The sequence below is a fragment of the Podarcis filfolensis genome (genome assembly GCF_964270895.1).
Source record: "Podarcis filfolensis genome assembly, chromosome: 4".
In the NCBI taxonomy this organism is placed as follows: domain Eukaryota; kingdom Metazoa; phylum Chordata; class Lepidosauria; order Squamata; family Lacertidae; genus Podarcis; species Podarcis filfolensis.
The window spans coordinates 54268413-54283120 of record NC_139607.1 but is presented as its reverse complement, the minus strand read 5'-3'; the positions used below and the strand labels follow the sequence as shown (position 1 = coordinate 54283120).

The 14708-nt window shown below is 38.6% G+C and overlaps 1 protein-coding gene across 1 annotated transcript in view; it reads right to left on the bottom strand.

Moving 5' to 3' along the window:
* The window catches only part of LTN1 (listerin E3 ubiquitin protein ligase 1), a 29488-nt gene that overhangs the window by 664 nt on the left and 14116 nt on the right, over window positions 1–14708 (bottom strand). The window contains exons 13-29 of the mRNA XM_083611221.1: window positions 14095–14334; window positions 13078–13231; window positions 12705–12855; window positions 12149–12350; window positions 10424–10583; window positions 10083–10187; window positions 8018–8160; window positions 7463–7598; window positions 6987–7128; window positions 6053–6266; window positions 5112–5349; window positions 4008–4082; window positions 3000–3186; window positions 1980–2151; window positions 1640–1860; window positions 837–1031; window positions 45–212 (exon numbers count right to left, since the gene is read on the bottom strand). Coding sequence (XP_083467347.1) covers window positions 45–212; window positions 837–1031; window positions 1640–1860; window positions 1980–2151; window positions 3000–3186; window positions 4008–4082; window positions 5112–5349; window positions 6053–6266; window positions 6987–7128; window positions 7463–7598; window positions 8018–8160; window positions 10083–10187; window positions 10424–10583; window positions 12149–12350; window positions 12705–12855; window positions 13078–13231; window positions 14095–14334 — 2903 coding nt within the window. The remainder of the gene's footprint in view (window positions 1–44; window positions 213–836; window positions 1032–1639; window positions 1861–1979; window positions 2152–2999; window positions 3187–4007; window positions 4083–5111; window positions 5350–6052; window positions 6267–6986; window positions 7129–7462; window positions 7599–8017; window positions 8161–10082; window positions 10188–10423; window positions 10584–12148; window positions 12351–12704; window positions 12856–13077; window positions 13232–14094; window positions 14335–14708) is intronic.

The window sequence follows — 14708 nt, the reverse complement described above, 5'->3', positions numbered from 1 at the left end:
TTATTTAAAACTTGGTTCAGAATTTGTCTGTTCCATGTACTTACCAGACAGGCTGAATGGAACTTTTTCTTGCATGTTCTGCAAGCTTTTTTAGGGAGAGAGTAGTTAGAGCCGTGTATGACTGAGAAACAGATCATACAGTCTTCAACACCCTCAAAGCGTTTATCCACATTGTTTTTCCATAATGCTAAGCCTTCCATTATACTTCCATTCTAAAAGAAAATAAGGTGTCTCAGGAATCAATAATTCATTATTTCAAGTTTGTCTTTAGAGTATTTCACTTCTCATACTGGTTCACAGTCCTTTCAACTATTTTACAAGGAAGTTATACCATATCTTGAAAGTTTTTTTAAAGCATGGTGTCCCACCATTAATGCTGTCTACTACATAATAAAGCACTCCACTGTATCTGGTTTTAGCAAGAGTTGTTTTCCATAGATCAGAATCTGCCAAGCATACATTTTACTTAATAGCTATACTACACAACTCTCTTTTTTCTAAAAAAGAACAGGAATTTTGACTGAAGTAGCTGCCATTTCAATGGCAAGAGCTTTTGGGAGTGCAGATCTGACTGGATCCATGCTTGGAAAGTACTTCTCTCTCCCTGCTCAGTTAGGGACTGGACATTTTTTGCAAGTGCAAATTCAGGAGGGGGCAATTTTGGTACCCATGCAGATGGCTTTCAGACTGAAGGTTATATTGAGCTAGACAGCTGTCCAATGGTGAGCAGCTGCCCTGCTATTCTGCACCCACCTGCTGTTCAGAGCAGACCTAACCCGTGGATAATAATACATGGTAAGGACTGAACCATCATGGTACTTTTAAGTGACACATACCTGATGAGTGAGATATGTGCTCAACTGTAGCATCCAATTGCGCCATTGCTGCACTGCTACACCAACTCTCTTTCCACTCTCAACAGTTATGGAGCCCAGGGGGTAATTTGGAGGAAGCTGTATTATCAGTTCAATGAATATATCATCAACTGAGTAGGTAGCAATGACTTCTCGTGTAGCAGATCGAGCTTTTACCTGTGGAAAAACAAATCCACAGCAGGCAGAATACTTGTCAAAAAGGCATATAGCAGATAATTTGGAATGCACCTAAAATATATGCACTTGTAAAGTGTACTTGCAATATACTTCTATTCCTCCCCTCACCGAAATATGTGCAATGTTTTTAACTGTGGCTGGCAAGAACAGAGACACTGAAAATGGCTGCTTATAGAAGAGATCTGTCCCGGAAATGACAGCACAATATCTGCAACATTTATGAACGCAAATATCTTTTTCTATTTATGAGCGCAAATATTCTTTTTCTATTTAATAAGCAGAAGTAACAATCCTGGAATAGTTCTGTATGCTCCTACGAATATCACAAGGCATTTCCAGACATTAATTTGTTGAGGGATTGATATTAACTGGAGTATCTCATACAATCTCTAAATTACAGAATAATACATAGACTGCAGATGATCACTGCCCTAATTCAGAGCTCTATATATGCACAAACCTGTTTTCCAGAAACAACCTTAGATAAAGTGTGTGCTTCTGATTGAACACTCGATGGTAATTTACTTTCTACAGTATCAAACTTGCCAAACAATGAAATAAATTTATGTAGATAAGATCATACTAACCATCATTCCATTAAACAACTGTGTACTGGTCTGCACTGAAGATATTTCTTGTAAAGAAAGTACACTGCTGACATATTTGCTTGTAAATTTATCTACAGTGTTGAAGACTCGTTTCTCGCAGCTATTCCACCAAAGACGAACCATGGCTGGCAAATCTTTTAATGTCATACAGTAAACAGAACATGCCAAATGAGGGATGTGGGAAGACAGCGATGAGGTGTCTGGATAACAAATGGGGGAAGTGGTTTGTAAATAAGAACAGTTAAATTACATCTCCACAGTTGTTTCGCACAATGAAAGAAATTCAATGTCAATTAAAGCTAAAACTATTTGGACTGACCTTTGACGTCTAAGTCCAGCTCCTCAGTAAAGTACGTTTTTACATCCTTACTTGGGAGTTCAGCTGTTGATCCTGGAAAGGCTGGATTTTCTGGCATAAGCCTGAACAGGTGATACAATAGTTTATTCAAACTCTTAGTTCTTCGGAGATATTGTGAATAAAGAGCTCGCAGCTGGTGGTGAAAGCATACAAAAATTATTCCCAATAAAATCTGTTCTCAGAAGCATTAAAACTGAAGGAATGTATACAATGAGAGTATGAAAAGGCTTTGTGGGATTCACAGCAGATTAGACAAGACTGTTTTTATACAAAGCCTTAATACGCACTTGCAAGGAAATTAATGGTAATGCATTGGTCAAACTATTGAAAAAAATAAGATACAACATCACAAATACATATTTCTATGGAGCAATTTAGCAATGTCAATATGACGTATGCTGGTAAGATTGCCTTGGGTTTCATGTTGCCAGGTTTCCTTCTTACAGCCAGATGCTACAAGACAATATCATTTATCCAAACTGGCATGAAAACAACCATAACCCTTGTTCAGATATATGAAAGTACTTTTTCCTCACTGACAAAAATGACTTGGGAATACTAGTAAAATGGATAGTGGAACACCATCCGCTATTTTGAAGCTCCAAGTTCTGGGCAAAAGGATTTGAAATGCTTTTATTTGTTCCAATGGTTTTCAAGCAAAAGGCTTGATTATTTCCTACTGCTGTGGATTAGGAATAACTGAACACAGCTGAATTCATTTGTCAGTAATAATAATAATAATAATAATAATAATAATAATAATAATAATAATAATAAATTTTATTTATATCCCGCCCTCCCCAGCCGAAGCCGGGCTCAGGGCAGCTAACAACAATAAAACAGTACAAAAGTACAACACAACACAACACTCTAAAATCATTCATTATAAAATTAATTCAAATCAAGTAGAAGGATGTGGAGAAGTACATGTGTATATGTGTGTCACAGGGTGAGGAGATAAAGATAAACCCTTTAATTCACCTGAGAAGATGCTGCCTTGAAAAAAGTTAGTATTAATTTCCAGGTGAGGAGGTATCCCAAAACAAGGCAAAACTCATCACTTAGTGGTTGAATAACTGCAAACTCTCCAACTGGAATGCCTTCTAGGATGTTTTCCAGTAACTCCTCCTGAGTGGCAAGCACAGTCATAAGAGCTGCCGGTGGGGACCTAAAGTCAGGGCAGCAAAGGTGTTATTTATTACACTCAGACCAGTTTCCATTGTACCAAACATGTAAGCACATTAATCAATGCCATGTTATCTCAAGCACCTCAATGGAGGACTTTTTCTCCAGGAGAATTTCATTTTATTTTCATTTCCTTGATGCCAACACCTAGAATGTGCTACCAGGTGCTACCAAGGTGACAAAGAACTTCTTCCAGATCTAAATATATGACTTCGGAGTTAAACCAGCCCTACTGAACAAGCCCACAGCAAGGAGCAAAAAGATCTAGACAGAAATCAAACAATTGGCTACTCCCAAGGCAGAATCGCTGCTTAAAATTGTGAATTAGTTACCCACTTTAAAGGCTAGCTTGCCCTACTTAGAATGCCATGATAGCTATATACCACCCCCAGGAGTGGAGGTCTGTGAGTCCTCAACACAGAGGTTCAATGGCAGGAGACAGTTATCGCCCTCACATTGTGTTTGTAGGCTCCCCATAGGCATCTGGTTGGATATGAGAGATGGGATGCTGGACCAGATGAGACTGGTCTGATCCAACAAGGTTCTTATGTCCCTAACTGTGAAGACATCAGGAAGAAGAGAACATGGAACATTACTCTTTCCCAGTTCTTTGGGGTGTACCTTCTGCAACTATGTGACAGCTCCTGAGGCACGTGTATACACACAAACACAATATTGAGGATCACAGGTGTATCTTCCCACTTAAGCCTTGAAAGTCCAAGACTGGCAAGTGGTTGGAACATTTTAACATTCTACTATGATAGGCAATTGCTTCGTTCATTATATAAATAAAATGAAACGTACAATGATAGCTCCTCCTCTTCATCACCATAGGATTTGAGATCCTCGTTGTCAAATTTAGGCAAGTCAGACATTAACCTGGGATTTAGAAAAATTAAAAAACAGTGTTTTTATCCATATTTTTAAGGCCCAACATTATCTGTTCTGAAAAGGATTTCAACATCAGATATTACTAGCAAGTAAGCACACTATTACGGGCGCGGGTGGTGCTGTGGGTTAAACCACAGAGCCTAGGACTTGCCGATCAGAAGGTTGGCGGTTCGAATCCCCGCCACGGGGTGAGCTCCCGTTGCTCGGTCCCTGCTCCTGCCAACCTAGCAGTTCGAAAGCACGTCAAAGTGCAAGTAGATAAATAGGTACCACTCCGGCGGGAAGATAAATGGCGTTTCCGTGCGCTGCTCTGGTTCGCCAGAAGCAGCTTAGTCATGCTGGCCACAGGACCCAGAAGCTGTACGCCGGATCCCTCGGCCAATAAAGCGAGATGAGCGCCGCAACCCCAGAGTCGGCCATGACTGGACCTAATGGTCCTATACCTTTACTATAGCACACTATTATGTAGTGGAATCATCCGTTTACAGAGGTGCTACCCAGAAATAGCTTGCATCGTTACCCTCATCCTCAGTATTAACCCTTATTATATTTAGTGCCTGAAAATATATATATAAGGGACGCAATAGTTCAAAACTGGAGAAGATGGAAGGGCAGAGGGGTGAAAGAGACTCTGCATTCATCCCTTTGCCCCCGTGGTAAGTCTCCTTATTCGGAATCAGTAGAGCGATCTAGCAGATGCCTACAGGACAATAGTGGTCACCAATCCCTCTGAGAGGAGGCCAATACCATTTAGTGTAGGAGCTCCCTGGTGGACTTGATGTGGAAACAGTAGTTAGTCAGTGTGCTTTTCATCTTCAAGGCAGACCTAGAGATCAAGAAGCCCTACATAGGCTCCGGTTTGGAAAGACTGCACCTTTCAAACTAATGTGAGCACCTTGAACTAAGCCCAGTAATGAACGGGCAATTGGTTATGTTAATTTGTTCCCTGGTCTATTTCTAAATACATATTCTATGCTATAACAAGATCAAAGTGTATGTGTGGAGGGGATAACTTACTTATTTAACATGTGGTAGACTGTGATTTGAACAGGTCTAGCTCTGAAGAGCAGCATTGGAGAAAAAGTATTTAACAAGGTTTGCAGTTTATCAGGGAGATTTGTCTTCTGACCAGCAACAAATTTGGCAGGAAGTTTGTGGTTCAATAACTGATCCTTTGAAATGTACATTAAAGCTTTCCCCAAAGATTTCAACATGAAATTCTGAAATGATGTTTCCAATGCATCTTTTTCTTTTCCTGTTCAGAAAAGAGAATTCACAATTTTAATTCATCTTAGCAAGTTTACATTATAGAATTATTAGTTCTCCTGGAAAACGATTCAAAAATGTAACATACAAATGTGATATTGTACTCTTAAAGGACTCCTCCGATTTATTGACAACTCATCTTGATTTGCACACATAAAGCTTATGTGGTAGTTAGACTACGTTTGGTCTTAACTGAGCATTCATCCTGATTTCCTTGCTAACATCTTTCCATTAAGAATTTGTTCATCCCATAATGTTCAGTATTTTTCCCATTCAATTTCCTAACCAAAATATATATATTAAAAAATTGATTCCTTGTGGCAGAATGTTTTAATCTACTTTAACTGTATAAACCTAAATTTCCAGTATGCCCTTGAATCCCTCCAGAAAAATAGTGCCAGTCTGGAAGCACCGAGGACACTAAATTTACATGCTTTCCTGAATGGATTGGAAAAAGTGAAGTATTTCCAGAGCATTGCTGAAAGTCTCATTTTTTATCAATGAGCTTAACAGCCTAACCAGGTGAACAGACCATCATAGTACACAAACAGAACAGTGTTGGACACTGAAAAGTTCTGTATTTCTAAGACTGTTAAATAAAACTGCAATCTTAAGATGCAGTAAAGCAGAGTGTCCAAAATATTAGTTACTTTTCCATATTATATTGTATACTTATCATTTGCCAGACTTACTTGTAATTTTTACCAGCAAAGATAAAAGTAAACTATGAATGCCTTCAGAAAAGAATTCCTGCCATTCAGCCATGAGGTTTGGTGGAAGTTTTTCAGTGATTTCAGGAGTTGCTGCCTGGAAAAAAGCACTCGAGGCAGCACTCAAGTCGCAGCTGACACAGGCAAACACTTGCACAAGGGCAACAGGAAAGACTGCCTGGCTGTCACTTGTTGTCTGGAAAAGAAAGAAGAACATCAGGATGGGCTTTATTTTTCCTTTTTTTAAAAAAAACAACCTGAGGAATTTCATTAACACCCATTCAAAGAATAATTTTAATCTAAAAGTTACACATTTTCTTAAAAGTTCAATGACAACAAACCCTACTATAACAAATCAAAGCAATTTCTTTAAGTATGAAAATAGATTACAATAGTCTTTTCTCTCTCTAATGATAAAGAGAATGGCAGGATCTATCTGCTGGTAAGAGTATGGTAAGAGATTGCAGGGGTTTGGAGCCTTGTGGTCCCTTCTTCCAACTCTACAATTCTACGATTCTATGTTCTACATTTCTTTTACCCTCATTTTGACATGATTCTTGTTCCACATTTCTATCCATACCTCTTTATTTATCAGTTAAGCATATTTTAGCAAAATAAACTACCAGTTATGTTTTGTTGAACATGTTGTGGAACTGGTGCATGGGAATAGATTGAGCTCAGATGTGTTCTGAAAATTTTGCTTCATAAAAGTTCAAAACATTTACTGTAGCCAATTTTACAGTAAAACCATACAATAATATTTCTTAAGTTTACATGACAGGCTGCTGCCGCATATTTTAGATTTCTCAAAGGCAAGAACTGCCACCCAGTGGATTCACAAAGAAAAATATCTGCACTCTCAAGACTTCATGCAGAGGCCTTAATATCATTCCCTACATTTAAGTTTGCTTCTTACCTCTAACCAGGCCAGCATGGAACACATGACAAAATCCCACTCACTCTCCAGTAAAGAGGAAGGATCATTCAGCAACAAAGAAATAAATCGGATCATCTCTATGTTCAAGCCAAGCACCTGTGGGCTTCCTTCCCGTAGATTGCTGGGGGGCAGGGAGGAAAATTACAAAAAAGAAAATTAACAGGCAGCAGATTTTGTAAAGTATTTTTTTCCCAATATTTGTGAACACTGCAGAAAGCAAAGAGGAATTTCCCCTTCTCTCACACACAGGAGGAATACCTCTGCTAAGATAATGTCTATTAAGTCAAAGGGGGATCCTCTAAAAAGAAAAATATGCTTCTTGCTACAGAAATATTGTTTACACTTACACAAATTTCAAACAGTTATTTAATTGAATTGCAGCCCTATTATAAATATAACCATTTCAACCGTGCAACACAGACCAGTCATAATAAAACTGTAATAAAGCTACCCACCAGCTAAAAAGAAAGCTGTCCTCATAGTCATTTCGCCAGGCTATGATGATTTTTAATATTCCAGGCATTAGATCTCCATAATCAACGCTTCCACAATTCAAGCAGGAATTTAAAATAGCAAGATATCCAAAAGCTCCTAAAACAGAGTCAAATGCTAGATTTAAAATATCACATTAAATGTTATTGAAAACAACAAGAAAAGCAGTAAATTAGAAGCAGAACAAGATGTGGACACTGGTGGTTGGATGCAAGATCAGAAAAAGGTAGGTTAAATAATTCCTAACGTTCAGCATCCATATTACATTTTCTTCAATCTGTAATAAATCAGAACTTGTCTAAAAGAAACTTAGATTTACCATTTATCTAATGAGTACGCTTAATATGCACCTTGGAAAAAGCACTTAACAATACACTGATTCGTCAAGAGCCTTTTCCTCTCTCTTGAAGAACAGAAGCAATTCTCAAAGGCAAGCAAACATCTAATTAAATTAGTGCATTAAAAATCTGACTCCTACAAGCTAATGAAACATTGGAGATAATATCTAAAGCACTGACCATCAGTACTGTAAAGTCCACTTTCATTGCAGGTCATTAGTTTAGCAGTGCACTGAATAACAAGCTCTTCCTTGTCTTCCTGAAGTAGAAATGGAGACAGATTCTGAAGCGTATGCAAGTTGCCTTCCATTAATGGAAAAAACCTGTCCAAGAAAATGACACATCAGCAGACAATCTGGAAATCAGTATGATGTCCACAGATAAAATGCAAAGTAATTCAGAAAGGCCATGAAACAGGAAATGTTTTGTTGCAGAATTTTATGAAGAAATAGGATTTGCACAACCACAAACCAGGACCCCCAGAGCATTTATTTGAAACAGACAGGACTCTCCACCAAAGCGAAGTAAAGCATATAAGAACAGAGGGGGTCGGGGAATCAGGAATGCTAAGGATGTTCCATTTCTGTTTCTCATGCTATTTAACATCTATATGAAGTAACCAAGATTATCAGGCTAAAGTGTCTTTAACAGCTCTGCCACTCATCATTTACACCTACTAGGCTTAGGGAAGCTGTAGAAATAGTGAACAGATGTCAGGAGAGAGCATGTAACTCCAACTCTGTACCAGCTGAACTGATGGACTTGGGCCCAGAAGAGCCGTGGCAAAGTGCTGGTTACCTTTAAATCTCTAAATGACTTGGGCTATCTGATAGATCGCCTGCTCCCATATGACTGTGCCTGTCGGAGCCAGCCGTCACAAATGGCGCTGTTTAGCATAAAATAAAGACACAGAGAGCCAGCAATATTTTCATGGATGGAGGGCAGCTCATTCGAACTCCTTCTCTCCTGTCCGGTATCTTTTATTATCCTTTGTTCTCTCCTCTCTCCTGTCGCATGGCCGTTTGCCAATGTCTCACGTTACCTACATCCGGTCATGGCTTTTACCCACCCATCGCCAAATAGGGTCATCACTGCCCAGAGGAAACACAACTCCATTTAAAGTCAATACATTCCAATACATTGTAAAGCTTGGAGTGCTGGTCACGAGGTCAGGGGGCCCCTGCAATTTTACAAGCCTCTGCTAAGGCTTTATGACTCCCACATGTGCCTTAAGATCAGCTATAAAAGCTCTGCTTGCAGAACCGCGAGCAACATCAATAAGGCTGGTGGTTACAGAAGACATGGCATTTTCAGTGCTATCCCCATCATTATGGAACTCCTTCACATGGAAAGAGCAGTTGGCTCTCCTGTTGATTGTTTAAAGGCTCGGCTCTAAATACCTAGCTTTTAACCACACTTTTAAATGCTAGATTTGAGGCTGGTCTGGGTTTATGTAATATAATTTGTCAGTATTTTACTATTATATTTTCTATTTTATCACTATACAGGGGCAGGAGGGTATATGGCACTGTTGTTGGGGATGGGGGGAAAGAAAAAATATGGATTTTAAATGTTTTATTATGTGAGCCACCTTAAGGTGTTATGGCCTGAAAGACCTTACAGACAACTTCCCACTCGCACGAGGGTTGCGTTCCTGGCCGCCGCGCATGTCAGCGGGATGTGCATCAGTCTGTTCCGCCCCATTCCACCCCCTTTTGGCGCCAACCAAATATCTAAGTGCGCCACCAAATATCTAAGTACGTATCAAGAACATAGAATATTTTTACTGTTTTGCGCTACTTGTAGCCAACAAATTATGACCCAACAACCATATTTCATCCTAGTCATGATGCATGATATATGTTATAGGTGAATTAATTCCATCCAAATTCAGAGCTATTGTTGTTTATTGTCTATGTTGTTTAGGGACCAGGTGCAGTGAAACATCATTTCCACCTCATACTCATGTGACACATGTGCTTCTCTTGAAGAGGGGGAAGGTCTTTATCATAGAGTGGCTCCAATTTGGAGCAAAGCTTGAAAATCCAAACAGCCAGTTATATGATCACTAATATGCACTTTTATCACTGCCATCTGATTTTGGACCAGAGCATTGCTGGACATATCCTCTCTCTTTATAATGTGAGACACAATGTGGGCCTTTCCTCCCATTTCCTACTTTAATCAATGGGGTAGCAGTAGATGTGATCACAGTCTAAGAAAAACTACAAGCCTACTATCATACCTTTCTGATGTACTGAATAGTCCTTTTATCTCACAGGATGCAATATTCTCAGTTTTTATCAATTTAGCCATGGTTAAGGCCCAAAGTCGTCCACAGTCTTTTGATCTATGGAATAATAAAGTTTCTGTGATAAATCTGGTTTTTTTAAAGACAAGATAAATGTTCATTATTATTTATTCTTGATGTGAACAATTCACAAGGAGACAAACTTCAGATTAGATAACAAAAGTGATACCTGAACAAGAAGAACTGGGATATTTGTTGCTTTCTAATGAAAGCTGTTTGAGAAACAATTGTTTATTTTTTGAGAAACAATGATTTCAAAAATAAAAAATACCTACCTATTGAATAATATTCTTAATAGGCCATTTGTATTAGTGAGTATGCATAATTTTTCACATGAAATATCCATTACTTGCAGGTGGTGAAGGAATTCAGTAAGAATGCTGGGTGGGTTTGCTAGTTCTTCAATCCACTGTAAGGCATATAGCTGTTCTGCGACTAGAATAACAACAACAGAACAATATCTGAATAGTATAATCCAGCAAATGAATTTGTTGCTAACCTTGTAATAGTTATTAAACATTTAATTGAACATGGTAAAATTTATACTGCAACAATCACCAGAGGAAGCTGTTTATATAATGTCCTTTTATTTTTTTAAATTTTTTTAAATAATATTTTATTAAATTTTACAAGAAAAAAGGAAAAAACCATACAAAAAAGAACAATACATATTAAAACACCAACAAATACTAACAATTAAAAAGAAAAAGGATATTAAAAAATTTAACAAAAAAAAAAGAAAAAAAGAAAGAAAAGAAAAAAAAGAAGAAAAAGACCTCTTTTCAAATTCTTATCATTCATTACCTTATTTTCCTGACTTCCACCCGCCTCCCTTTCTTGTATTCCACTTTAAAATTGATCAGCCTTTTAATATACATGTTTCAAACTATAATCTCCTTTTACAGATAGGTAAATTGAAGCTCAGAGATGGGGATATATGCGTTTGTCACCCAATTCTAAATCCAACACTCCACTTATTAGGCTACACAATAGACTGTGCAGGGCAGGAGTTCCTTCTTCATATCAGAACTTTTATGACACTGAAAGCTTTCACATACAAGGTATTTCCTATTCATTTCAAAAGAGGAGGCGTCTCCATGTACACAAAAGAGCTTTCTGCCCTACAATTAAAATAAATAGGGATGCCTGTGCACATGGGAGTTCTGCGCAATAAACCACAGTAGCCTGTTTCACGTGCCACTGTAAACCATAGTTAAATTTAACTATGGTTTAAAGCAGGGGTGGAGAACCATTGGCTCTCCAAATGTTGCTGAACAACCCCTTCCAGCAGCCCCAGCAAGCATGACCAATGACCAGGGATGATGGGTGTTTTACTTTAGCAAGATCTTAAAGAGCCAAATGTTCCCCAAATCTAGTTTAAAGGCAAACACACAGCATGCACAGAGCAAAAATTATGGCTGCTTCACTCCTCCTCTGCTCCTACTGTGGACACTGCTGCCAGCAGCTAAGGCATGGTTTGGTTTAAGTTGCATTTGAACCTGGGCTCGTTTGCCTTTTTCCATACAAACCTCAAGTTGTAATCAAGCTTTGTTCTGGCCTTACCACTTGTGGCTTGTTTGAGGGAGACAAACATTGAGTCTGGGAAACAATGAACATAATGCTAAGACAAACCACCGCTTAGCTCCTGGCAGCAGCAAGAGGGAGGGAGGAGCTATGGTGCTGTGATTTTCAACCCATACACCAGCACACAGCACATTCACTTTTAAACCAACTGTGATTTCAAGTTATGTACACACAAGCCTAGTGTAAATCATAACACAGAAAGCATGAAAAATGCCACTCAATTGTAATCCTAGCATATCTTTATCAATTCACAGTTTTCAAATATCAGTTGTCCCTTAAAAATATTTTACATAAATAAATGTATGTCACACTTCTGTTTGACAACAGGACCCTACAGAGACTGGTAAGAAAATAAATTATAAATCGCAAACAATAAGATTTTTTAAAGTTTGATTTCTTTCTTTTTTGTCACTTACTGATATTTTCAATTTTGCTTCTTTCCACTTCATGGTTTTCAACCCCTTTTCCCAGTATTAATAGTGTCATTCTGCTTAACAGAGCTGCAGTACATAGGTGGCTTGGAAGTTTTCCCATGAAACAAAGCTTCTGATCTTTCACCATTTCAGGTATTTCACAATTCAGACTCAGTCTTCCTTCCAAAAGTGGTTTCTTTAACCACTACAGCAACACATAGGAAGTAAAAAAGTTGAATTTCAATTTTCACCGGAGTCATACAAGATTGTAATTTTTTCATTACTGTTCACATAATAGGAATGTTGCATTAATATTATACATTTTAATAACAGGAACAATTGACTATAGTTAAAAGTTAACACATAAAACTAATTATCAAGAGACATATTTACGGCACATAGATAACATGCACTCTTCATGCAGAATCTGGTGGCCTGCTCGTTCATGTTGCTTTAGCCGCATGTTTGTGATTGCAACAAAAAATTGGTCCCAAAAAGTTAACTGCAAATGCTGACAGTAACTATTCACTATGCAATGACACTGTGGAAACTTATATACCTCATTGGATAGAGATCCCCGCATCTTTTCCCATTCAGACTCACTTGGAGTGAGCCAATCAAAATAATCCTTCAGAGTATAAGTAGGAACTTTATCAGCTTCCAAAAGTTTAGTCAACAAGTCATGAACTGCTGTGATCAAAACCTGCAAACTGTGAAGAAACCAGGTAATTAAAAAATAACGTATTTCACATCTTTCCATACAATGACATACCTTGAATGTTAAGACTCACACCTCCATTATTACGGCACCACTGAATTTCATAACAATTTCATTTTAACTAAGTTTTGAAACCACTTTCAAATCTTGATTTACGAAGCCTTGTTAAAATTGTGGTAGCCCCAGCAAAGAAATTAAGCAGCGCACTGCTTACCTTTTAACATCCAGCGTTGAAGACTGAAGTTGGTTCTTGACCCAAAATGCAGATCTCTGCAGGAAGGTGCTGTCTTTATGCATATCGCTAAGATGTTGCACAAGTGAAGTTAAGCCACACAACCATGTGTGCTTCAGCTTATTCACAAGGAAATCTACATCAATAAAAAAAATGGCTGAACATTTTAACTTCTGAGCATAATGGGGAAGCATTAGTCATACTGCTAAATCCATTAGCAAGAGCAGAATCCTATCCTTGAGCATGGGATCACCCCCTCACATACTCATGGAAGCTACACACATGCAATCCACAACACACACGCGCGCACACCATATGCCTCACAAAGGCTTTGGGAAGTGCCACCTCAAGGCAGTCCTGGCACCTTGAGGCCGCAGCTCCCAACTGAGCTAGCTCCCTTGCTCCATGCCTTAAGTCAATGTACTTGTCAGCAGTGACAACTTTCAGAGGCTAGAATCTTTCCTCTGTCTTCCCTCACCTCATGCCAGCTTCTCTTCACTTGAATGTTGGAACTGCCACTTCCAGAGTGTTCAGGGATGATCACCAGCACTTAGGCATTACTGGAAGCAATATTTTGCTTCAGCTGAATGCACCAGAAGAGGAACATAGCAACACAGGAAGTTGCCTTATACTCAATCAGACTACTGGTCCATCTAACTTAGTATTGTCTACACCAGGGGTGGGAAACCTCCAGTCTACGGGCTAAATTTGGCCTGCCAGGCCTCCCCATTTGACTTGGGAGACCATTTCCCCCAAACCACAGTCTATTTGGAGATGCTAGGAATTCAGCCAGGGACCTTCTGCTAGTAAAAGCAAATGCTCTACCACTGAGCTATAGCCCTTCCCCCATGGGAGTTCTATTGTGCAAATGGAAAGAAGCTGGAAGATACTGTTTGGACTCCAACTCCCATCAGTCTTAGTAGCAGAGTCAATGGTCAGGGAAGATGAGAGTCATAGTCCAGCATATGGTATCATCAACATATATTTATTGTGCAATACCTGACAAATGTGTTGTATCCTGGCTTTGTGCACACAACTGGAAAATGGTGAGCAACAAATCTTCTGATGATGGCATCAACAAGCATCCTTTAACTGAGCTGAAAAAGTTAGAGGCTATGTCACAGATGAAAGACACCGATGGTTCTGTGTTTCCAGCTTCTGAAAGATCCTTTGCTTTAGACAGAGCTGCTTGAAGTTTATCAATAATCCTTTTAACATAAACTTCACCAATCAAGGACTCTATTGATTAAAAAAAGAGGCACATTTTAAGCTACTCCATGATCAATGTGTGCATGCTGAAATTACAGTGCTTACAGCCTGAGGAAACTGGGCCAGCAGCTCTGAGATTCTTCCTTTGGCAAATAGGTAGATAATACTGCACTGTATTTGTTTAGCTATAAGCCATAAAAAAATAGAAAACAAAAAACACATGTAGCATTGAGTATAAATTTAGCTCTCAATTTCCTGGTCCCCAACACAAATAATGAAAATTATGTTACTTTGTGTGTTCCTTTATCAAACAGCAAAAAGCAAACAAATTTACTAGGTGAAACAAAGTTCTCCATGAAACTAAACTCCAACAAATATTTTTCATGGGGATCTTTATAAAGTGG